Raw genomic sequence first — 26,577 nt, 5'->3', positions numbered from 1 at the left:
CCGTAGAGATAGATAGAGGATTCATCTTTTTATCTGTGCCATTATAGCATCTGTGACAGCATGGGCAGCGCCATTGAGGATATCTCCATTGTGAAGTAGTCAATTGTCTTCTTCTTCGTTGGCTGATTGCGCCCAACTCGTAGGAATCCCCACCCACGTGACTACTTTAAAATGGTGGAAGCACTCAATGGCAATGTCCATGTTGTAACAGGTTTTATCCGTAATGAGTGTTATATCTATGTCAATGGGTCTGCCCGGTCAGTTTGCATGGTCAGGAGAACTCCTGGCTCCAAAGTAGAAGACAATTAACTAATTGATCTTTTAACTCTCACCTCTGCCAACAGATCTGTGATGTCATCTCCAAGTGGGAACAGGCCCTGAAAGAACTGCATCCTGGGAAATATGAGGGGACACGCATCGTCCGTCTGACATACAAGAGCAGGTAGGCTTTACCTTGTTTTAGTTCCTTGATGTGTTCATTGTTGAGCTGAAGACACCGAAAATGGATGACGAGGTGCAGACCATCATGCGTTAACCATTGTGATGTCTGTTGTGTAGGTTGTGTTTCCGGGCCCAGGCTAAAGGGGAAACGGACCGTGAGCGCCTCCTGCTAGCATACCAGGTGAATGATGAGGTCCACCAGGGACACTTCCCCATCAACAAGGAGTTGGCTCTGGAAGTGGCTGCTCTCATGGCTCAGGTTGGTACTGCTTTGGTAAGGAGAGGGGCATTGTGGGAACTGCCAAAGTTTTTTTGTTTTTTTTGTAGTCAATTCAATTGACTACAAATGTGTTTTTATTACAAATCACACCCTCTCCCTCCCCAGGTAGAACATGGTGACCTGGACCGTCCGGCCCCCTTCTCCCCCAGCAGTAGCTCCTCTCCTCAGCCTAAAGCCCAACAGATCTCCCCTAGCTGCAACTCCCCTCAGCCCAAAACCCAACAGATCCTCGTACAGGCCCTGGAGCGCTTCTACCCCAAACGCTACAAACAGGACTGCAGCATGGACCAATTCAGGTAATACGCCCATATGCACGACCAGCTCAGGTGATGCATTACCCTCACAGACAGATAAAGTAAGACACAGGCTTCTACCCCAAACGCTATTAACAGGACTGCAGCATGGGACAACTCGGGCAATACTGGCCATGTGCACGCATTATACTCAGATAAAGATACCTATACAGACACAGACAGACTAATTATTCCTTCAACTCCCCTCAGAGACCTATCAGAGTGCCTGGCCACTAAGTGGTCAGTCCTGCGTGGCTGCAGTGCCTCAGAGTGTGTCAGAATCTACTTGACCGTCGCTAGGAAGTGGCCGTTGTTCGGTGCCAAGCTCTTCAGTGCGAAGGTAAGTGGGGATGCAAGTCGACTGAACAACCTCGACCGCGTTCCTGAATGTGTATTCTACTGCAAGTGTCCAACATAGTGTGTCTGTACTGTATGTTTCCAGCTTTTGCTGAATCTGTGTCTCCAGTGACTTGGAAGGTCTCTCTATAATCAAATAAATGTTTCTGTCCTCTTTCCTCTTTTTGGAAGGCCAAGTGTTTCAGTATTTACCCAGACAATAGCCCATTCCTATTGAAACCGTTAGTAGCACCGATATATATGTAGCGGTACCGGTGTATCAAGTCTGCTAAATAGCTAACAGAACGGCTGCACGGACCATCAAATTTTATTAGTCACATACGCGCGAATACAGCAGGTGTAGACCTTACAGTGAAATGCTTACTTACGAGCCCCTAACCAACAATGCAGTTAAAAAAAATACGGATAAGAATAAGAAATAAAAGTAACAAGTAATTAAAGAGCAGCAGTAAAATAACAATAGCGAGACTATATACAGGGGGGTACCGGTACAGAGTCAATGTGCGGGGGCACCGGTTAGTTTAGGTAGTATGTACATGTAGGTAGAGTATTTGAAGTGACTATGCATAGATGATCACAACAGTGAGTAGCAGCGGTGTAAAAGAGGGGGGGGAAAGCAAATAGTCTGGGTAGCCATTTGATTAGATGTTCAGGAGTCTTATGGCTTGGGGGTAGAAGCTGTTTAGAAGCCTCTTGGACCTAGACTTGGCGCTGCGGTACCGCTTGCCGTGCGGTAGCAGAGAGAACAGTCTGTGATTAGGGAGGCTGGAGTCTTTGACAATTTTTAGTGCCTTCCTCTGACACCGCCTGGTATCGAGGTCCTGGATGGCAGGAAGCTTGGCACCAGTGATGTACTGGGCCGTACGCACTACCCTCTGTCTGAGTTGACCCTTGTACTTTATTCTCTATGCATACTCACAGGACTCACACACACTGACACTCCAACACACACATAACATGCACACGCATTTGTACTGACTCTACACACATGCACACACACTCACATACAATCATAATTTACGCTGCTGCTACTCTGTTTATCATATATCCTGATGCCTAGTCACCTTACCCCTATACATACAGTATCTACCTCTATCACTCCAGTATCCCTTCACATTGTAAATATGGTACTGGAACTGACCTTGTATATACACTATATATACAAAGGTATTTGGACACCCCTTCAAATTAGTAGATTTGGCTATTTCAGCCATACCCGTTGCTGACAGGTGTATAAAATCAAGCACACCGCCATGCAATCTCCATAGACAAACATTGGCAGTAGAAGAGCTCAGTGACTTTCAACATGGCACTTTCATAGGATGCCACCTTTCCAACAAGTCAGTTAGTAAAATTTCTGCCCTGCTAGAGCTGCCCCAGTCAACTGTGAGTGCAGTTATTGTGAAGTGGAAACGTCTAACTGCTCAGCTGCAAAGTGGTAGGCCACATAAGCTCACAGACCAGGACCGCAGAGTGCTGAAGCTCGTAGCGCGTTAAAATCGTCTGTCCTCCGTTGCAACACTCACTACCAGGTTCCAAACTGCCTCTGGGAGGAACGTCAGCACAACAACTGTTCATCGGGAGCTTCATGAAATGGGTTTCCATGGCCGAGCAGCCGCACACAAACCTAAGATCACCATGCGCAATGCCAAGCATTGGCTGGAGTGGTGTAAAGCTCGCCGCCATTGAACTCTGGAGTGGTGGAAACTAATCACACTTCACCATCTGGGTTTGGCGGATGCCAGGAGAACGCTACCTGCCCCAATGCATAGAGTCAACTGTAAAGTTTGGTGGAAGAGGAATAATGGTCTGGGGCTGTTTTTCATGGTTCGGGCTAGGCCCCTAAGTTCCAGTGAAGGGAAACCTTAACACTACAGCATACAATGACATTCTAGACGATTCTGTGTTTCCAATTCCCTTGGGGTGAATTGGAACGCCGTCCGTGAGCCAGGCCTAATGGCCCAACATCAGTGTCCGACCTCACTAATGCTCCTGTGGCTGAATGGAAGCAAGTGGCTGAATGTTCCAACATCTAGTGGGAAAGCCTTCCCAGAAGAGTGGAGGCTGTTATAGCAGCAAAAGGGAGACCAACTTCATTTTAATGGCCATGATTTTGGAATGAGATGTTCAATGAGCAGGTGTCCACATACCTTTGGTCATGTAGTGTAGCTTCTTGCTTTCTCGTGTTCTTCTTATTTTTATTTCTTGTGTGTTTTCGTTCTACCTTATGTTATCTTTAGTGCTACATTGAAATTGATTGCTGCATTGTTTGGTTTTAGATTGCAAGAAAGGCATTTCACTGTACTTGTGCACGTGACATAAAAAACTTTACGCTTGACCTACTGTCTCTGTATACCATCTGCGTCTCTCCTCCGTCTCTGTCTGCAGCCTATACCTCCCTCGTCTGTGGAGCAGTCCCAGGTTTGGCTAGCCGTCAATGAGGATGGACTGTGTGTGCTTGACTATACCATGGTAAGTGTGTGTTTATCTAGATGTTTACATGTCTGCTTCCTTAGCTCATTTACCATGGAATAAGTGATTATTAACAGTATGCATGCGAGTCAAAATCCAACCATGTGGCATTACTGGTACTAAAAGTGGCCACAAGGGGGGGGCGTGTTTCGTTGATTCAATACCTACAGTCAGTGGTCAGAGGACCACCATCAGAAGAAAGCTCTTGAACAGATAATGACATCATATTTCAACCATTAATTACCTTCATTACACTTTTTTTTTTTTTAAAGACAACAACCTTTCAGAATCCAACCAAAGTTGTATGGTTTGGTATTCTCTAATTCCTTTTTTAATCGGGCACAATCTTAGCTTAGATTCGGAGCACTTAAGGTTTGGGGTTTCTCTTCTCTCTTTACCAGTCTGCCTGTTGCCAGACCACAGGGGCAGAAGCTTGTTGATCTACTGGTCTGGAATGATTTTCTACTGCAGCGTTTGAAACACCAGATCCCCACAGGGAAACAGAAACTGCTGGCTTACAATTTTACCAGACATGGGTTCAATTCAAATACTATTTGAAAGCATTTGAAATACTTAAGCTGGTGATTAACCTTGCCTGGGTTTATAAAACCAATAAAAATGACCCAAAAGTGCAAATCCCACCCATCTGGTTCTCCAGGCAGTCTAGAGAAAAGGGCCAAAGTATTTGAAAGATTTCAAATAGTATATGAAACCAGATCTGGGTCTACCCAGAGATCAAAATGCTGACTGAGATATAAACAATGTTAAAACACTATAATTATCTTAGCCGTATTCCTCTGTCATTTCTGGTATGGCGTCCTTTCATGCTCCAATACATTTACTAGTTCTTAGGGAGAAAATAAGGAAAATACACAATAAAGCATTAGAAATTATGTCTGGCTGCTTCAATGGTTCATGCTCAATTTGCCTCTTAAGAAAACAATAACAAGAAGCCAATTCCCAAAGAAAGGATCCTCTGGCCTGTACCAGGAAGAGAGATGAGACAGATTACTTAAAGGAAAATTCCACTCAAAAACTATATTTTGGTACTTGTTTCATTAGTCCACTGTTGATACAGTCCCAAAATGTTTTGCATGTCAGCAATCAACTTTCAAAATACAGAAAGTGTCACAGTATGATGTGTTGTGCATCGTCATTTTGGGACAGTATCAACAATGGACTAATTAAACAAATACCAAAATATTGTTTTTGAGTGGTATTTTCCTTTAACGGCTTCTTACACTACTGAACCGAACAAACCAAACGTGAAAAGATCAGAGCCCTCAAAGTCAAAAGGGTACCATGTGTTTTCCTATTCTCATACATACAGTACCAGTCAAAAGTTTGGACATACTTACTTCAAGGGCTTTTCTTTTCTTTTGACTATTTTCTACATTGTAGAATAATAGTGAAGACAACAAATGCCAAGAGTGTGCAAAGCTGTCATCAAGGCAAAGGGTGGCTACTTAGAAGAATCTAAAATCTAAAATATATTTAGATTTGTTTAACACTTTAATAGTTACTACATGATTCCATATGTGTTATTTCATAGTTTTGATGTCTTCACTATTATTCTACAATGTAGGAAATAGTACAAATTAAGAAAAACCCTGGAATGAGTAGGTGTGTCCAAACTTTTGACTGGTACTGTATTTAAACAACTGAAGAAAATCATCCATTCCTTTACAGCACCTTCTGGTCATGTACTCCTACCAATCAGTGATCACCTTTGGCGGTTGCCGTGACGACCTGATGGTGGTAGTGAGCCAGACCAAAGAGCAGGGTGGAGGGAAGAAGAGTGTGGAGAAACTGGTCTTCGCTATGGCTAAACCCAAGGTAAGGTTACCTAGTCGTCTCTATGGCTAAACCCAAGGTAAGGTTACCTAGTCGTCTCTATGGCTAAACCCAAGGTAAAGTTACCTAGTCGTCTCTATGGCTAAACCCAAGGTAAAGTTACCTAGTCGTCTCTATGGCTAAACCCAAGGTAAAGTTACCTAGTCGTCTCTATGGCTAAACCCAAGGTAAAGTTACCTAGTCGTCTCTATGGCTAAACCCAAGGTAAAGTTACCTAGTCGTCTCTATGGCTAAACCCAAGGTAAAATTACCTAGTCGTCGCTATGGCTAAACCCAAGGTAAAGTTACCTAGTCGTCTCTATGGCTAAACCCAAGGTAAAGTTACCTAGTCGTCTCTATGGCTAAACCCAAGGTAAAGTTACCTAGTCGTCTCTATGGCTAAACCCAAGGTAAAGTTACCTAGTCGTCTCTATGGCTAAACCCAAGGTAAAGTTACCTAGTCGTCTCTATGGCTAAACCCAAGGTAAGGTTACCTAGTCGTCTCTATGGCTAAACCCAAGGTAAAGTTACCTAGTCGTCTCTATGGCTAAACCCAAGGTAAAGTTACCTAGTCGTCTCTATGGCTAAACCCAAGGTAAAGTTACCTAGTCGTCTCTATGGCTAAACCCAAGGTAAAGTTACCTAGTCGTCTCTATGGCTAAACCCAAGGTAAAGTTACCTAGTCGTCTCTATGGCTAAACCCAAGGTAAAGTTACCTAGTCGTCTCTATGGCTAAACCCAAGGTAAAGTTACCTAGTCGTCTCTATGGCTAAACCCAAGGTAAAGTTACCTAGTCGTCTCTATGGCTAAACCCAAGGTAAAGTTACCTAGTCGTCTCTATGGCTAAACCCAAGGTAAAGTTACCTAGTCGTCTCTATGGCTAAACCCAAGGTAAAGTTACCTAGTCGTCTCTATGGCTAAACCCAAGGTAAAGTTACCTAGTCGTCTCTATGGCTAAACCCAAGGTAAAGTTACCTAGTCGTCTCTATGGCTAAACCCAAGGTAAAGTTACCTAGTCGTCTCTATGGCTAAACCCAAGGTAAAGTTACCTAGTCGTCTCTATGGCTAAACCCAAGGTAAAGTTACCTAGTCGTCTCTATGGCTAAACCCAAGGTAAAGTTACCTAGTCGTCTCTATTGCTAAACCCAAGGTAAAGTTACCTAATCGTCTCTATTGCTAAACCCAAGGTAAGGTTACCTAGTCGTCTCTATTGCTAAACCCAAGGTAAGGTTACCTAGTCTCCAGTATGTCTTAACTCAAGGCAAGGCCATAAAAACATTATATATTCTATTTCATTCTATAATGAACAAAAATATAAACGCAACATGCAACAATTTCAAATATTTTACTGAGTAACAGTTAAGGAAATCAGTCAATTGAAATTAATGCATTAGGCCCTAATCTATGGATTTCACATGACTGGGAATACAGATATGCATCTGTTGGTCACATATACCTTAACAAAAAGTAGGTGAGTGAATCAGAAAACCAGTCAGTATCTGGTGTGATGCAGCATTGTCATGCAGCATTGATCAGGGTGTTGATTGTGGCCTGTGGAATGTCCCACTCTTCTTCAATGGCTGTGCGAAGTTGCTGGATATTGGGGGGGAACTAGAACACGCTGTCGATCCAGAGCATCCCAATCGTGCTCAATGGGTCACATTTCTGGCGAGTATGCAGGCTATGGAAAAACTGGGTAGTGGTTTGTATTCATGGATGCCAAGGGAAGCCAGGCTTCCCCCCAAAATGTACCAAATAATAAATCTTTCGTCTCCCCGTGGTTCATAATTTCCCTTAAATTCTCATGAGTCTGAATGTATCTCACCGGAGAAAGCATCCGAGTGAGCAAAACAGCGCCCCTCTGTTTCTGTATGTGTAGGCCATCTATCTGATGCTGTCTGGTCATAATGAGTATGACATTGTTGTCGCCCATAGAATTTAATGCAAGGGAAGCCAGCGAGCATTTGGGATCCCTTGACAAATAAAGTATAAAATAATACCCAATCAGCATTGAGCTAAACTGAGTGAGCTCAACTGTGAATGGTCCTGGCCCACCAAAAAAAGTGTCAAGGCATGCCAGTTTGGATTTGGCGTAACTCCTATCACATTGCACCGAGAGCATACGTCGTTGACAGAAACAACTTGAACTGTTGCAGCTCGTTGTCCTCCAGTGGCTAGCTAGCCAGCCAGCTAAAATTGTCCCTTTCCTAAATTAGCCATAGATGGAGATAGGGATTTGGATTGACTAATTCTCCATACTGGCCAATGATTATAATGGTAATTCTGATCCAATCATAAATTCATACATTGTGCCCCTGGCCTGAGAGGATGGAAGTTCAATATGTAGCTAGATGTAGAAGGCAAACGCTAACTAGCTAACGTTGCCCATGAAAGGAAGTTAGGCTGGCGACCAAACATTTTTGCCAGGTAGCCTTCGATAAAAAATAAAAAATAAACACGTGTACTGTGTGACAGTGATAGAGACCGTTTCGTCAACATGAAAGCCTTGGCGTTTCTCTACAAGTAGGGTGAGTCGATATGTTTTTTCTACTTACACGAATGCACACAGAAATAAGAAACATGGACAGCCACATCATATTTATTTTACGTTGATTGGACTAAATTGTTTTTGGTATCTTTTAGTTGTCACTGTATTCGACTAAGCATAGATGATTTGATGATGTTGAAATGGTGCTGGAATAGTGGAGGCAGCTCCTGTTTTCTTTGCGACTTGCGGTAACCCCGTGGTTCTAAATCAATAACGTTAGTTTAGTGGTCTGAAATGTCGGAAACATTAACATGCTTGACCATGCTGTAGGTCATGTAACTGTTTGTTACATGCAATATGCTTTGTGGACTTCACCGGACAGAGGTTGCGCTACGGTTTTGTGATGAAACAAAGTTGTGGTTGAATTTATTCTGCCACTGTGTCTGTCTTCTTATTGTGTCGGCCTATTAGACTATACACTACTGTTCAAAAGTTTGGGGTCACTTAGAAATGTTCTTGTTTTCCATGAAAACATACATGAAATTTGTTGCAAAATGAATAGGAAATATAGTCAAGACGTTGACAAGGTTATAAAATAATTATTTTTAATTGAAATAATAATTGTATCCTTCAAACTTTGCTTTCGTCAAAGAATTCTCCATTTGCAGCAATTACAACCTTGCAGACCTTTGGCATTCTAGTTGTCAAATTGTTGAGGTAATCTGAAGAGATTTCACCCCATGCTTCCTGAAGCACCTCCCACAACAGCTCAATAGGGTTGAGATCGGGTGATTGCTGGCCACTCCATTATAGACAGAATACCAGCTGACTGCTTCTTCCCTAAATAGTTCTTGCATAGTTTGGAGCTGTGCTTTGGGTCATTGTCCTGTTGTAGGAGGAAATTGGCTCCAATTAAGCGCCGTCCACAGGATATGGCATGGCGTTGCAAAATGGAGTGATAGCCTTCCTTCTTCAAGATCCCTTTTACCCTGTACAAATCTCCCACTTTACCAGCACCAAAGCACCCACAGACCATCACGTTGCCTCCACCATGCTTGACAGGTGGCGTCAACCACGCATCTTTTCATTTTTCTGCCCGTCTCACAAATGTTCTTCTTTGTGATACGAACACCTCAAAGTTAGATTTGTCTTTCCATAACAATTTTGTCCAGTCTTCTTCTGTCCAGTGTTCGTGTTCTTTTGCCCATCTTAATCTTTTATTTTTATTGGCCAGTCTGAGATATGGCTTTTTCTTTGCAACTCTGCCTAGAAGGCCAGCATCCCGGAGTCACCTCTTCACTGTTGACGTTGAGGCTGGTGTTTTGCGGGTACTATTTCATGAAGCTGCCAGTTGAGGACTTGTGAGGCATCTGTTTCTCAAACTAGACACTCTAATGTACTTGTCCTCTTGCTCAGTTGTGCACCGGGGCCTCCCACTCCTCTTTCTATTCTGGTTAGAGCCAGTTTATGCTGTTCTGTGAAGGGAGTAGTACCCAACATTGTACAAGATCTTCAGTTTCTTGGCAATTTCTCGCATGGAATAACCTTCATTTCTCAGAACAAGAATAGACTGATGAGTTTCAGAAGAAAATCTTTGTTTCTGGACATTTTGAGCCTGTAATCGAATCCAAAAATGCTGATGCTCCAGATACTCAACTAGTCTAAAAAAAAAAGGCCAGTTGTATTGCTTTTTTAATCAGGACACAGTTTTCAGCTGTGCTAACATAATTGCAAAAGGGTTTTCTAATGATCAATTAGCCTTTTAAAATGATCAACTTGGATTAGCTAACACAACGTGCCATTGGAACCCGTAGCTTATGCCTGCCCATACCATAACCACCCCGCCACCATGGGGCACATTTTAGATTGACCTTTTATTGTCCCCAGCACAAGGTAGACCTGTGTAATGATCATGCTGTTTAATCAGCTTCTTGATATGCCACACCTGTCAAGTGGATGGATTTTCTTGGCAAAGGACAAATGCACAATTTGTGCACAACATTTGAGAGAAGTAAGCTTTTTGTGCATATGGAACATTTCTGGGATATTTTATTTCAGCTGATGAAACATGGGACCAACACTTTACATGTTGCGTTTATATTAATGTTCAGTGTATTTCTATAGGTAAGACTTACCGTAGGTTTGGCTTTACCTCTGGCCAAGTGCAAGTGGTCAGTGAAAACAATTAGTGGATAATTATCATCATGGACCACAACAGCTCTGCCAACTTTCAGTCAGTCAATAGGATCTTGCTGTGCAGAAAGCCAGCGTGAAAAGTAGGAGGTGAGCTCCTGCTGTGTTGCATGGTCCACAAGCAGCAACCAGGGTCATGGGTTCAATTACCTTAAATAGCTTTGGATAAAATCTCATATTACGTGATATAATCGCAAGGTTACCCTCCACTGCCTTGGGCAGATGTAGAAAGCAGGTTGATCCTCGATTTTATTTGATCTGTTCTGGCTCAGAGGAGCCAAAGGGAGCGATTCAAAGAAACGCAAATAAATGACCAGTGCACTGAAATTGACTTTAAAAGGTGATTTTGGCTTGAGCCACCAGTCGTTAATCTGTGTTGGGTTGGTGCCTGGCCTAAGCATACAGTAGAGTCAATTTGCTAATAAGGCCCTGCTGTATTCATGAAGTCAAGTCAAGTCATTTCTATGGTTTTCTCATTGGCTTTAAACTGAACTTTTAAATGTGAGCAAATGGGCATCCAGCTCCCTTGGATCAAATGAAATTCAATCATTTAAAATGGTTAAACAATTTCCCCCTCCTTACTCTGTCTTCTCCTCTCCCCTCCCGTCTTCTCCTTCTGTCCTCTGCTCTCTCCTCCTCTCTCTCCCCTGCACGGTCTCCTCCTCCTGTCCTCCCTCCCTCTTCTCTCCTTCCAGATCCTGGAGTTGACTCTGTTAATGGCCAACTATATTAACTACTGGACCCCCGTCCTTCCTGGGGCCCAGCACCAGTCCCCAGGACCCTGCTCCCCTCTGGGGCCCCGTGGGGATGGGGCTGAGGCCGGGAATATGTGGGACGTGGATAGCAGACACTTTCCCTCCATGACCTACACAACCAAAGGACCCACTCTACTGTGAATACAGAAACCACAATCAACCCCCTGTTCCAGTGCATCTTTGGAAAAACAGGGTCATGTTCCTTAGCCAATAAATGGAAGAAAACTGACTGAAACAAGGAGGATCTATACCTGGACTTGTCAAATAAGAAATGCTCATTTTTGTTTTCCATTTCAAATGGTTTTGCGACAGTGTACCCTACTGAACATGATCCAGGACTGAGAAACTACAGGGGATTGTGGGAGTTGTGGTACAGAAGATATTCTGCTCCACATACATTACACCTGAAAATGGACATTGTTTTATTTTGCCCTCATTCCCTCTGGCCGGGAGTGGATTCTGTTGCATATACATATGACATTTCTGTTTAACCACGATGAATGGGAGATCGTCATTTGTGGAAGGGACAATAGATCAAAGGGTTAACAGTTAGTCGGAAGAAGTGGGAGAGGATATCGTTTGTGGTTCATATGAAGATGTCGCTCTTCGAATGTTTGTGTTTTAGTCTTTAAATTGTTGTATTTAGTCCTGTAACAAGAGTGTTCACCTCTGCTTCATTTACAAAAATATGCTCACGTTTGGGGACTATTTGAAAAACAATTGAGCCTTGAAAAAGGAGATTTACAGTGTGGGATCAGCATAAAGGACCAACACACACACACATACACACACACACACACACAGACACACACACACACACACACACACACACACACACACACAACTTGTTGACCTTGGCAGTCTGGCCATTATCTATACAATGAGAAATAACCTTAATAGCTGGCAACTTCTCCCTCATTTAAACCTTAACTCTCCCACACCGCCACCCTTGTCTGTCCCAGACAGTGTATGCCAAATGGCACCCTATTCCCTTTATAGTGCACTATATAGGGAAAAGGGCTCCCTTTGCAATGCATCCACTGTCTTTTTTTTAAGGGAAAAAGGCTGTTTAAAAAAAGAGGAAAATACTGTTGATTTCTTTTGGCTCTTTGGTACCTAATGTCGATTGGACTAACTTTATTTAACATTAAACCAGTACAAAATAATTATAATATACGAGAAATCAAATTGTACTTGATTTTTTTCATCAAATAATTATACAAAATGACTTTTCTAGAAAACACCAGGCCAGGGCCTGAGGAGGAACCATCAAAGCTCTATAACGTATAATAACGAGTGATGATTGTACCATTCTGACCAAGCAATGTTTTTATAACCATTTGGACCACTTAATGGTTATCAATCTTTTTTAAAGATTATAGTGAAGAATAGAGATGGAATATAATGTATGATGTGTCTGTCAGATGTATGAAGTAAGTCATTGGGTGGCATGTTCCTACTGAAGAAGCAGCAACTATTCTTCCTGGGGTCCACACAAAACATAGAACATGACATAATACGGAACACTAATGGACAGGAACAGCAACAGCAACACAAATGTAAACGAATAACGCTACGACTATACAATACAATGGAAGGTAATGAGAACGCAGCCAGGTAGGACGGATTACATGGAGAGGTCCAGCCACATACGACTGGTACAATTACAGATATTCAAATGTTATTAGTGACTTGAATTGTTTTGGATCAAACCACTTGTTTTTTTGTACTTATTTATTTCATTTCCAGCATTTTGTGTCTTTTTTTGTATGCTGTAAATTATGTTTGGCAGAACTGTTAGGTTTTCAACTGAAACATTCAAAACTGACAATGACTTTGTCTAAAGTAGCTGAATAATTTAACTTGACAGTTTTACACTGTATGAATGCAGTATGATTTGTGAATTTGGGATGTTAGGTCATTGAAACAGATTATATACGATGTGCTTAGCTGTTATGAGATTCTGTGATTAAAATCAAATAAACCGTACAATCTACACAACTTTTTTGTGTGATACATTTTCGATTCCACTTTCATTGAGCCCCATAATTCTTTCTCAATGTGGAAACAATCATACATTTATAGCCTGATTGGAAAATATGTTGATGTTGAAAGTGCTTATATACAGTATGATGGAATTTGGCATGGCTTTGACCTAGGAAACATTTCGAAAGACTCCAAACATACTGGCGAATATAATACGCTTGTTCTCATCTTGTTTTTTTACACCCAAACTATCCCCATACATTGGCAAATGTGCCAGTGTGATGTACAGTAGGCTATGCATTGTGCGCATGTTGACGTAGCTGGCGTTTGGTAGCTAGGATGGTAGTTGCTCTGATTTGCTTCATCCAAACGGGTCAAAGTGGTAATGATGTTTTCCTGCCAACAGCATTGCTATAAATCTTTCTCTTTTAATTTAATGATTTCTGAAAACCTCATGTTTTTGTAGTTACTCTAATAGGATTTTTGTTGTTGTTGTATTTACTGGACACTGCCAACTTAGGAAAAAAGACAATTGTTTGTCATTGTTTTTGCTTTCTGTTGAAGAGGATGGAAGCATAGCTTGTTGTAGGTTTGGCCATTCCGTAACGTTGCGTATGTGTTTGTCTCTATTTTAGCCTTATGATTTTAAATAGCATTTTTTGCTTTAGGCCCTATGGGGGAAATTCAGACCCAAGTTACGCATGTGTAAATGGAACTTTTCAAATTTTTTATGCACTTGTCTCTGTGTTTCTGACCTTGAACCTATGCATGGGGGTAAAATGTTCCTGTTTCCTTAAATGTGTAGGCTATAGGCTATATTAAATATTATTAGCCGCTATCAGTAGCGGCCTTATGTAATAAGCATTTATATATAACTTTGAATGTAGTTTTTGTTCCCTTCCCTGCATTAGTATCATTCCATTACATTGTTTGATTCAGCCAACCTATATTTCTTTCCTCTGTAAAACGCTGTCACGTCCTTGTGGTTTTGGCTGAGGGTCAAGTAATAGTGGATACTAGGCCAAATACAAATTATAGTAAAAAAACTAATGTGGACATGTAGGTTTAATAAATCATTATGGAGCTCATTATGGAGCTCATTATGGCGCTCAAACCTGAACTTTGAACTTGACGCATGGCACAAGACTTGGCATTTGCCATCACACAGTTCCATGATCAGTGCAGGCAATTAGGGTATATTTATTATATCATACCATTGCATACTATTCTCCATAGTATAAATATAGTGTAGGCTACATTACTTCCAATGTTACCATTGATGAACTGAATGTGGCAACTTTCAGAATGAATCAAACCAACTTTTTGGGGTTCGTGCGTAAAAGCTTTATTTTTTCCATGAAGTAGGATCCGTGATTTTTCCCTAAACATAAATAATGTGTCAAATCTGAGTTTTTTTTGTTTCAGAACCCATCTGTCCATGGGTTCTGAAACAGAGACCAATATACATATGTTTTCATGGCCATCTTTCTGTGTTCTGAGCGCATTCTCCATAGTCTACATTATAGTCTTGTGCCAATCAAATTCTAATTAAAGGTACACCATATTTAAAGGGATTACTTTGAAGAAATGAACAGAAAAACGAATTGAACAAAAACTCCCTGGTTAAATTGGTAGGCTACCCAGTGGGTGTGTTTTCTGGGGTTAAATTAAATGTATTCAGAGAAGGTTTTCCCATCTCCACAGAGGAACTCTGTAGCTCTGTCAGAGTGATCATTGGATTCCTGGTCACCTCCCTGACCAAGGCCCTTCTCCCTCGATTGCTCAGTTTGGCTGGGCAGCCAGCTCTAGGAAAAGTCTTAGGGGTTCCAAACTTCTTCCATTTAAGGATGATGGAGGCCACTGTGTTCTTGGGGACCTTCAATGTTGCAGAAATCTTTTGTACTCTTCCCCAGATCTGTGCCTCAACACAATCCGGTCTCAGAGCTCTACGGACAATTTCTTTGACCTCATGGCTTGGTTTTTGCTCTGACATGCAACTGTCAACTGTGGGACCTTATATAGACAGGTGTGTGCCTTTCCAAATCATGTCCAATCATTGAATTTACCACAGGTGGACTACAATCAAGTTTAGAAACATCTCAAGGATGATCAATGGAAACAGGATGCAGCTCAAGTCTCATAGCAAAGGGTCTGAATACTTATGTAAATAAGGTATTTATGTTTTATTTTTTTATAAATTCACAATAATTTCTAAAAAAACAGTTTTCAATTTGTCATTATGAGGTATTGTGTGTAGATTTATAAGGGAAAACAATAATTTAATCAATTTTAGAATAAGGCTGTAATGTGGAAAAAGTCAAGGGGTCTGAGTACTTTCCGAATGCACTGCACATTTGTATTTAATACACAGCCCAAAACAAATACTTTTATTTGAATATTTAAATGGTTATAAAAACCAAATGTAATATTTTTTTATATTTTATTTCACCTTTATTTAACCAGGTAGGCCAGTTGAGAACAAGTTTTCATTTACAACTGCAACCTGGCCAAGATAAAGCAAAGCAGTGTGTCACAAACAACAACACATAGTTACACATGGAATAAACAAACGTACAGTCAATAACACAATAGAAAGTCTGTATACAGTGTGTGCAAATGAAGTAAGGAGGTAAGGCAATAAATAGGCCATAGTGGCAAAGTAATTACAATTTAGCAATTGACACTGGAGTGAAAGATGTGCAGATGAGGATGTGCAAGTAGAAATACTGGTGTGCAAAAGAGCAGAAAAAAAACAAAAAACAAATATGTGGATGATGTAGGTAGTTGGTTGGATGGGCTATTTACAGATGGGCTGTGTACAGCTGCAGCGATTGGTAAGCTGCTCTGACAGCCGATGCTTGAAGTTAGTGAGGGAGATATAAGTCTCCAACTTCAGTGATTTTTGCAATTCGTTCCAGTCATTGGCAGCAGAGAACTGGAAGGAAAGGCAGCCAAAGGAGGTGTTGGCTTTGGGGATGACCAGTGAGATATACCTGCTGGAGCGTGTGCTACGGGTGGGTGTTGCTATAGTGACCAGTGAGCTGAGATAAGGCATAGCTTTACCTAGCAAAGACTTATAGATGACCTGGAGCCAGTGGGTTTGGCGACGAATATGTAGCGAGGACCAGACAACGAGAGCATACAGGTCGCAATGGTGGGTAGTATATGGGGCTTTGGTGACAAAACGGATTGCACTGTGATAGACTGCATCCAATTTGCTGAGTAGAGTGTTGGAGGCTATTTTGTAAATGACATTGCCGAAGTCAAGGATCGGCAGGATAGTTAGTTGTACGAGGGTATGTTTGGCAGCATGAGTGAAGGAGGCTTTGTTGTGAAATAGGAAGCCGATTCTAGATTTAATTTTGGATTGGAGATGCTTAATATGAGTCTGGAAGGAGAGTTTACAGTCTAGCCAGACACCTAGGTATTTATAGTTGTCAGAACCGTCCAGAGTAGTGATGCTAGGCGGGCGGGCGGGTGCGGGCAGCGATCGGTTGAAGAGCATGCATTTAGTTTTACTAGCGTTTAAGAGCAGTTGGAGGCCATGGAAGAAGTGTTGTATGGCATTGAAGCTCGTTTGGAGGTTTGTTAACACAGTGTCCAAAGAAGTCCAGATGTATACAGAATGGTGTCGTCTGAGTAGAAGTGGATCAAAGAATCACCCGCAGCAAGAGTGACATCATTGATATATACAGAGAAAATAGTCGGCCCGAGAATTGAACCCTGTGGCACCCCCATAGAGACTGCCAGAGGTCTGGACAACAGGCCCTCCGATTTGACACACTGAACTCTATCTGAGAAGTAGTTGGTGAACCAGGCGAGGCAGTCATTAGAGAAACCAAGGCTGTTGAGTCTGCCGATAAGAATACGGTGATTGACAGAGTTGAAAGCCTTGAGCAGGTCGATGAAGACGGCTGCACAGTACCTTGAGCGTGGCTGAGGTGCACCCGTGACCAGCTCGGAAACCGGATTGCAATGCGGAGAAGGTATGGTGGGATTCGAGATGGTCTGTGATCTGTTTGTTCACTTGGCTTTCAAATACTTTAGAAAGGCAGGGCAGGATGGATGTAGGTCTGTAACAGTTTGGGTCTAGAGTGTCTCCCCCTTTGAAGAGGGGGATGACCGCGGCCGCTTTCCAATCTTTAGGAATCTCAGACGATACGAAAGAGAGGTTGAATAGACTAGTAATAGGGGTTACGACAATGGGGGCGGATAGTCTACCAAATTGTAGGGTGAGTATTGGTAAAGTGGGACACTTTCTGAAAATGTGCTTTCTTGGACGCCTTACAGATTCAGCACGTTGTCTTAACCCCCAACATGATACCATTCTAAATAACTTAAGAACTCTACTACACTATACAAAATATTGTCTTTTTTCAGCCAATATTGGGAAATTTGGACAACTTGATTGGCAAAATGGGACACAATTATTTATTGTAAAGAAGAATAGATGAGAGTATATGAGTCATTTCTATATTTTAATGATAAAATAAAATAATTCGTACAAATGAAATATATATATTTTTAAAATAGCTATTTTTGTGGAACATTAATCATTGTCATTTATTGTTAGTATTATTATTTAATTAGTATTATTAATATCATCATACTTGATTATAATTATATTATGTAGTAATTGTATAGCCTATAAATTTAATTAATTAATTATACTGAAGAAAAATCTAAACGCAACATGTAAAGTGTTGGTCCCATGTTTCATCAGCTGAAATAAAAGATCCCAGAAATGTTCCATATGCACAAAAAGCTTATTTCTCTCAAATTTTGTGCACATATTGTGTTTACATCCTTGTTAGTGAGCATTTCAACTTAGCCAAGAGAACCCATCTACCTGACAGATGTGGCATATCAAGAAGCTGATTAAACAGCATGATTATTACACATGTGCACCTTGTGCTGGGGACAATAAAAGTTCACTCAAAAATGTGTAGTTTTGTCACACAACACAATGCCACACATGTTTCAAGTTTTGAGTGAGTGTGCAATTTCATGCTGACTGCAAGAATGTTCACCACATGCAGACCACATGTAACCACGCCAGCCCAGGACCTCAACATCTGGTTTCTTCACCTGCGAGATTGTGTGAGACCAGCCACCCGGCCAGCTGATGAAAACTGAGGAGTTTTTCTGTCTGTAATAAAGCCCTTTGTGGGGAAAAACTAATTCTGACTGGCTGGGCCTGGCTCCCCAGTGGGTGGGCTTATGCTGTCCCAGGCCCTGCCCAGTGTTGTGAAATCCATAGATTAGTGCCAAACGAATATATTTCAATTGACTGATTTCCTTATATGAATTGTAACTCAGTAAAATCATTGTAAATTGTTGCATGTTGCGTTTATATTTTTGTTCATTATACATTTAGGCTTATCAGCTCAACATTCTCAACACTAAATTCTAGTGGACATTTCGTAGAATGCAACCAGAAAGACCCCCTCACCCCTCAACAATTCCAATGACTGTTTTATTGTAACCCTAGTCAAATACAGCAAAATAACGTGTTTAGTCATATACCTGTATGGTTATGAATATAGCTTGCTTGGGTTTTTTAATGTTGGTGAAGAAATATCTTTCTACGTAAAATCCAGCTACACTAGCATTCACTAGCAAGCTAACTGATAGCAAATTTGAGGAAAATGAAATTGATCCTATTTTTAAAAAAAAAATGGATTTCTGTTAAGAAACATGTATTTCACAACCCCCCCCCAAAAACATTCTCCATTATTTGACAGTAACAGGGTGTCCCAGTTTGACAGTAGACGATTGGCATACTGGGACAATATTCTAAAAAGGTGAGAGTATTAAGAAAACAGTCATTTTGATTCACAATTACATCCCATTACAAAATATGTTATAATGAGACACTGAATATCCTTTCTTAGTTTTTTTTATAGCCTTAGCATTATTTACCTCAGAAGGCTATATCATTTTACTTACTATTATGTAGCTTGAGACGTGTTCCACGCCCACTATGATGACGGCATACCCATTGAACCCGTTTACAGAGAGAAGGTGACGCGAGAAGATAGTACTCCGCCCAAAATCTGTCCGCGTGAAGATAGTACTCCGCCCAAAATCTGTCCGCGTGAGATAGGCCCTTTTTCGGATGGAGGTCTATGAGAGACTGTTGAATTATGTGAGGCTTATTTGATCGAATAGAAGTTTCGTAATGTTTAGGCTGTTACAAAAACGACGTATTGTACACATGTTTTATTTATTTAACTAAGCTTAAGAACAAATTCTTATTTACAATGACGGCCTAGGAACCGTGGGTTAACTGCCTTGTTCAGGGGCAGAACGATATATTTTTACCTTGTCAGCTTGGGGCCCAACGCTCTAACCACTAGACTACCTGCCACCCCATGACATCTTAGGTATCACACTTTGCTATGTTAGCAACTTAACCAATACTAACCCTATTTGAGAGTATTTTCAAATACTTATTTCAAATACGTGAGTTAAATGCATGGGAGTGTATTTGAGTCAGTGTATTTGAGTATCTTTCCAAGTGTATTTCCAAATACATTAAAATACATTTACATTTTTAAAAATATAAAATATATATATATATATATATATATATATATAAAAATACTAAACTACTTGTAAAAAATATTGGAATACTTACTTCAAATGTATGTTAAAGTAATTGAGATATTTTAAATATTATTTGAACCTGGGTCTGGACAGTACTCTGCCATAATGGGCATGTTCCTCTGATGCATGCCAGAATTACAAGGCCTGTAATCACCGCCTGGTATGGCAACTGCACCATCTGCAAGGCTGTCTAGAGGTTGGTGCGGTCTGCCCAACACATCACCAGGGGAACACTGCCTGCCTCCAGGACATCTACAGCACCCGGTGTCACATGAAGGCCAAGAACATAATGAAGGACCTCAGCTACCTGAGCCACGGCCTGTTCACCTCTGTTCACCTTCATCCAGAAGGCGAGGTCAGTACAGGTGCATCTGATTTTCAATCTCAAGGCCATCAGACTGTTACATGTAAATATCCATTTACATGTAGCCAGCCTCCACCCAGTACCCTGCCCTGAACGTAGTCACTGTCACTAGCTGGCTACCACCTGGTTACTCAACCCTGCACCTTAGAGGCTGTGGCCCTATGTACATCTGTCCTTTGGTCTGATGAGACCAATTTTTTTTATTTTTGGTTCCAACTGCCGTGTCTTTGTGGGACGCAGAGTAGGTGAATGGATGATCTCCACATGTGTGGTTCCCACCGTGAAGCATGGAGGAGGAGGTGTGATGGTATGGGGGTGCTTTGCTGGTGACACTGTCTGTGATTTATTTAGCATTCAAGGCACACTTAACCTGCATTATTCTTCATCCACCAAACTTTAGTTGGCACTATGTGTTCGGGGAGGTAGCGTTCTCCTGGCATCCGCCAAACCCAGATTTGTGTGTCGGACTGTCAGATGGTGAAGCCAGGGTAAGCCTACACGAAACACAGCCGTTATTTTTTACTGTTTCTAAAATTCCATATGGGAAAAAAATATTGTGGAAAAACGATTGGAACCATTTCTCTGTTTGACCGCTAGGTTTTCTGGCTATTATGACCTCCACTGTGGGCTCTATAACAAATATCATGGCATTATTTTTTGCATAGCCTATAACTTAAACTTGAGTTCATATGTTTTGAGTTTTTCTTGTAGGCTATGTTGTTGCATCATGCACCACTACCGTAGAAACCTTACCATCGTCAAGGTTAAATATAAAACTGAGAGTGTATAGTAGGGCTACACCATAGAGAATGATAGAGGCCTCTTGTGGACAAAATACCGCTTTAGCGCCATTTAGGGCTTCCATTTTAACGTAGCCAACTGGGTGGGACTTCCAACTTCATTGGCTGATCCCTCCCGATTCCCATTCTGGCACAGTTACAAATGAGTTCTCTATCTATCTCTATGGGCTACACAACTCGGAAATTCATAATTTTGCTATTGCGCTGGTCAACGTTACGCTCGAAGCGAAATTGACAAGCAGCGGAATATGTCCAAAGAGTTTCTATTGGATAAATTCAGGTAGGTCCCTTCCCGTTTCGTTCCGTGTACTTCCGTTTAAAACACGTTTTTCAACAGAATCGATGTAATGAATATGCCCTAGCTGTCATTTCTCATTCACTAACAGGTAAACCCGAAGTTTAAATAGCCTCTGAAATTCCAGTTGCCCGTGTTTGGGATATACTCGAGACTTTGGTCACCCCAAAAAATACACTAGGTCATAGTTACACAAATGTTATTTCACCACGTTGAAATTAACTAACTGTAGATTTTGTATTGCGTTTATCTGGAAGGTATTTAAGTGAACTCATGTTGATGTGATGTGTGCTTTTACAGGCAGACTAGCGAAACAAGATGACATCCCCCAAAAAGCAAGGTTTATTACGGGAGGCATCTCACCAGATCATTGCCGGTGGATCAGCAGGTAAGACTAACTTTAGGTTAGTAACACTTTTAGTATATCAAATATGGTCTACAATCGGTTGTATGGTTCAAATGAATAATCGGCTGCGCTTGTTTAATTTCATTTTCCAACATGCCTACTGTAGAATCTCAGTTTTAGACATTATGGAAAGCCATATTCCCACTATCTGAATAGTTGTTTTTACTGTAGACATAATTCAAGAAGTTATATAATTGTTGTGATGAACTCTGAACTATTCAAATGTTCTGTACCGGATGGTCTCCTTTTTTATATGTCTTCTGAAAACATTACTTTCCGCATTGGGTTCCGCATTCCAGATTCCTTTCCACATACTGTATGCGGCTGCTTGTTGGTTTATGAAAATGTGTGCTTGCAAGTCCCTCTCCCGTCAACGTCTCTAGAATTCAATCAAACCACCCCGCCAAAATATAATATATATATATATACAGTTGTTGGAAGTTTAAATACAGTTAGGTTGGAGTCATTAACTCGTTTTTCAACCACTTCACACATTTCTTGTTAATAACAAACTATAGTTTTGGCAAGTCAGTTAGGACATCTACTTTGTGCAATTGTTTACAGACAGATTATTTCACTTATAATTCACTGTATCACAATTCCAGTGGGTCAGAAGTTTACATACACTAAGTTGACTGTGCCTTTAAACAACTTGGAAAATTCCAGAAAATTATGTCATGGCTTTAGAAGCTTCTGATAGGCTAATTGACATCATTTGAGTCAATTGGAGGTGTACCTGTGGATGTATTTCAAGGCCTACTTTCAAACTCAGTGCATCTTTGCTTGACATCATGGGAAATCAAAAGAAATCAGCCAAGACCTCAGAAAAAAATTGTAGACGTCCACAAGTCTGGTTCATCCTTGGGAGCAATTTCCTTGGGAGCAATTTAAGTATTCAGGACCTTTTGCTATGATTTGGAAAGGCACATCAATCAAATAAAAATGTATTTTTCACGTGCACCGAATACAACAGTGAAATGCTTACTTACAGGTTCTAACCAACAGTGCAATTTTTAAGTAAAAAATAGATAAGATAAGAAATAAAAACAACAGTGGAAAATAACAGTAGTCGGGCTAATTGAGGTAGTATGTACATGTAAGTATGGTTAAAGTGACTATGCATATACAGTCGTGGCCAAAAGTTTTGAGAATGACACAAATATTAATTTTGAGTGTTGACGAGGACAAGCCTGGAGATCACTCTGTCATGCTGATTGAGTTCGGATAACAGACTGGAAGCTTCAAAAGGAGGGTGGTGCTTGGAATCATTGTTCTTCCTCTTTCAACCATGGTTACCTGCAAGGAAACACGTGCCATCATCATTGCTTTGCACAAAAAGGGCTTCACAGGCAAGGATATTGCTGCCAGTAAGATTGCACCTAAATCAACCATTTATCGGATCATCAAGAACTTCAAGGAGAGCGGTTCAATTGTTGTGAAGAAGGCTTCAGGGTGCCTAAGAAAGTCCAGCAAGCGCCAGGACCGTCTCCTAAAGTTGATTCAGCTGCGGGATCGGGGCACCACCAGTACAGAGCTTGCTCAGGAATGGCAGCAGGCAGGTGTGAGTGCATCTGCATGCACAGTGAGGCGAAGACTTTTGGAGGATGGCCTGGTGTCAAGAAGGGCAGCAAAGAAGCCACTTCTCTCCAGGAAAAACATCAGGGACAGACTGATATTCTGCAAAAGGTACAGGGATTGGACTGCTGAGGACTGGGGTAAAGTCATTTTCTCTCAATCCCCTTTCCGATTGTTTGGGGCATCCGGAAAAAAGCTTGTCCGGAGAAGACAAGGTGAGCGCTACCATCAGTCCTGTGTCATGCCAACAGTAAAGCATCCTGAGACCATTCATGTGTGGGGTTGCTTCTCAGCCAAGGGAGTGGGCTCACTCACAATTTTGCCTAAGAACACAGCCATGAATAAAGAATGGTACCAACACATCCTCCGAGAGCAACTTCTCCCAACCATCCAGGAACAGTTTGGTGACGAACAATGCCTTTTCCAGCAGGATGGAGCACCTAGCCATAAGGCAAAAGTGATAACTAAGTGGCTCGGTAACAAAACATCAATATTTTGGGTCCATGGCCAGGAAACTCCCCAGACTTTAATCCCATTGAGAACTTGTGGTCAATCCTCAAGAGGTGGATGGACAAACAAAAACCCACAAATTCTGACAAACTCCAAGCATTGATTATGCAAGAATGGGCTGCCATCAGTCAGGATGTGGCCCAGAAGTTAATTGACAGCATGCCAGGGTGGATTGCAGAGGTCTTGAAAAAAAGGGTCAACACTGCAAATATTGACTCTTTGCATCAACTTCGTGTAATTGTCAATAAAAGCCTTTGACACGTATAAAATGCTTGTAATTATACTTCAGTATTCCATAGTAACTTCTGACAAAAATATCTAAAGACACTGAAGAAGCAGACTTTGGAAATTAATATTTGCGTCATTCTCAAAACTTTTGGCCACGACTGTATGATAAACAGAGAGTAGCAGTAGCGTAAAAGAGGGGTTGGCAGGTGGTGGGTGGCGGGACACAATGCAGATTGTCCGGGTAGCCAATGTGCGGGGGCACCGGTTAGTCAGGCTAATTGAGGTAGAATGTACATGAATGTATAGTTAAAGTAACTATGCATAGTTGATAAACAGAGAGTAGCAGCAGCGTAAAAGAGGGGTTGGGGGGGCGGGACAATGCAAATAGTCCGGGTAGCCATTTGATTACTTGTTCAGGAGTCTTATGGTTTGGGGGTACAAGCTGTTGAGAAGCCTTTTGGTCCTAGACTTGGAGCTCCGGTACCGCTTGCCATGCGGTAGCAGAGAGAACAGTCTATGACTGGGGTGGCTGGGGTCTTTGACAATTTTTAGGGCCTTCCTCTGACACCGCATGATATAGAGGTCCTGGATGGCAGGAAGCTTGCCCCAGTGATGTACTGGGTCGTACGCACTACCCTCTGTAGTGCCTTGCGGTCAAAGGCCGAGCAGTTGCCGTACCAGGCGGTGATGCAACCAGTTAGGATGCTCTCGATGTTGCAGTTGTAGAACCTTTTGAGGATCTGAGGACCCATGCCAAATCTTTTTAGTTTCCTGAGGGGGAATAGGCTTTGACATGCCACACCAAGACACGACTGTCTTGGTGTGTTTGGACCATTCCAGCATAGTCCTGTAGTTTAGCATCTGCTTCATCTGACCACTTTTTTATAGACCGAGTCACTGGTGCTTCCTGCTTTAATTTTTGCTTGTAAGCAGGAATGAGGAGGATAGCGTTGTGGTCAGATTTACCAAATGGAGGGCGAGGGAGAGCTTTGTATGCGTCTCTGTGTTGAGTACAGGGGATCTAGCATTTTTTTCACTGTGGTTGCTCATGTTGATAGAACATGTTGATAGAAATTAGGTAAAACTGATTTAAGTTTCCCTGCATTAAAGTCCCCGGCCACAAGGAGCGCCGCCTCTGGGTGAGCGGTTTCCTGTTTGCTTATTTCCTTATACAGCTGACTGAGTGCGGTCTTAGTGCCAGCATCCGTCTGTGGTGGTAAATAAACAGCCACGAAAAGTATTAATGAAAGCAGTCTTGGCAAATAGTGTGGTCTACAGCTTATCATAAGATACTCTACTTCAGGCGAGCAAAATCTAGAGACTTCCTTCGTGCACCAGCTGTTTACAAATATGCACAGACCCCCCCCCCCCCCCCCTCGTCTTACCGGAGTGTGCTGTTCTATCTAGCCGGTGCAGCGTATTTCCCGCTAGCTGAATATCCATGTCACCTTTCAGCCAAGATTCCGTGAAACATAAGATGTTACAATTTCTGATGTCCTGTTGGTAGGATATTCGTGATCGTACCTCGTGTAATTTATTGTCCTTTGATTGTACGTTGGCAAGTAATACTGACAGTAATGGCAGCTTTCCCACTCGCCATCTGCGGATCCTTACGAGGCACCCTGCTCTGTGTCCTCTGTACCTGCGTCTCTTTCTCTTGCCAATGACGGGGATGTTGGCCTTGTCGGGTGTTCGAATTACATCCTGTGCGTCCTGCTTGTTGAAGAAAAAATCTTTGTGTAATCTGAGGTGAGTGATCGCTGTCCTGATATCCAGAAGCTCTTTTTTGCCGAAAGATACGGTTGCAGAAACATTATGTACAAAATAAGTTACAAATAACGTGAAAAACCCCCACATAATAGCACAATTGGTTAGGCGCCTGTAAAACTGCTGCTATTTCTTCCGGCGCGATTTAATCTCTCCTGTCTCTGTATAAGATACCACCGTTGACAGTGCATGTCAGAGCAAAAACCAAGCCATGAGGTCGAAGGAATTGTCCTTAGAGTTCCGATACAGGATTGTGTCGATGTACAGATCTGGGGAAGGGTACCAAAAAATGTCTGAACCATTGAAGGTCCCCAAGAACACAGTGGCCTCCATCACTCTTTAAAAAAATAAAATATTTGACAATTAACTAGGCAAGTCAGTTAAGAACAAATTCTTATTTACAATGACGGCCTACCCCGGCCAAACCCGGATGATACTGGGCCAATTATGGGACTCCCAATCACGGCCAGATGTGATACAGCCTGGATTCGAACCAGGGACTGTAGTGATGCCTCTTGCACTGAGATGCAGTGCCTTATACCGCTGCGCCACTCGGGAGCACTATTCTTAAATGGAAGAAGTTTGGAACCACCAAGACTCTTCCTAGAGGTGGCCGACCGGCCAAGCTGTGCAATCGGGGGAGGAGGGCCTTGGTCTGGGAGGTGACCAAGAATCTGATGGTCACTATGACAGAGCTCCAGAGTTCCTCTGTGGAGATGGGAGAACCTTCCAGAAGGAAAATCATCTCTGCAGCACTCCACCAATCAGACTTCTGTTTTAGTTGTAATACTTACTTATATTACTTACCTTGAATTTGGCTCCCCCTATTGTTGATCTGGAGTATTTTCCTTTAGCTAGAAAATGACCCGTCATGTGACCTGTTAGGAGGAAGTTTGTCATTGTTGCCTCATGTAGAGTTCAGAGT

At 41.9% G+C, this 26,577-nt stretch overlaps 2 protein-coding genes across 7 annotated transcripts in view; both read left to right on the top strand.

Annotated features, from left to right (window-relative positions):
* plekhh1 (pleckstrin homology domain containing, family H (with MyTH4 domain) member 1) overlaps positions 1-13,113 on the top strand; it is a 63,590-nt gene extending 50,477 nt beyond the window's left edge. Inside the window, exons 25-31 of one of the 3 annotated variants that reach the window (XM_071365364.1) lie at positions 345-442; positions 559-715; positions 827-1,017; positions 1,225-1,354; positions 3,760-3,843; positions 5,533-5,679; positions 11,053-13,113. In XM_071365364.1, coding sequence (XP_071221465.1) covers positions 345-442; positions 559-715; positions 827-1,017; positions 1,225-1,354; positions 3,760-3,843; positions 5,533-5,679; positions 11,053-11,253 — 1,008 coding nt within the window. In that variant the 3' untranslated portion in view covers positions 11,254-13,113. Of the gene's footprint in view, positions 1-344; positions 443-558; positions 716-826; positions 1,018-1,224; positions 1,355-3,759; positions 3,844-5,532; positions 5,680-11,052 lie in introns of those variants that run through there. The other 2 variants (XM_071365365.1, XM_071365366.1) reach the window with 2 other exon arrangements.
* Positions 13,114-21,016: 7,903 nt separating this feature from the next.
* The window catches only part of slc25a21 (solute carrier family 25 member 21), a 196,604-nt gene continuing 191,043 nt past the window's right edge, over positions 21,017-26,577 (top strand). For 2 of the 4 annotated variants that reach the window (XM_071365363.1, XM_071365360.1), the window contains exons 1-2: positions 21,017-21,151; positions 21,467-21,554. In XM_071365363.1, the coding sequence (XP_071221464.1) occupies positions 21,485-21,554 (70 nt within the window). In that variant the 5' untranslated portion in view covers positions 21,017-21,151; positions 21,467-21,484. Of the gene's footprint in view, positions 21,152-21,184; positions 21,348-21,466; positions 21,555-26,577 lie in introns of those variants that run through there. The other 2 variants (XM_071365362.1, XM_071365361.1) reach the window with 2 other exon arrangements.

The sequence above is a fragment of the Salvelinus alpinus genome, chromosome 25, assembly GCF_045679555.1.
Source record: "Salvelinus alpinus chromosome 25, SLU_Salpinus.1, whole genome shotgun sequence".
Lineage (NCBI taxonomy): Eukaryota > Metazoa > Chordata > Actinopteri > Salmoniformes > Salmonidae > Salvelinus > Salvelinus alpinus.
The sequence above is the reverse complement of the archived record's forward strand: the minus strand, read 5'-3'. Positions and strand labels throughout refer to the sequence as shown.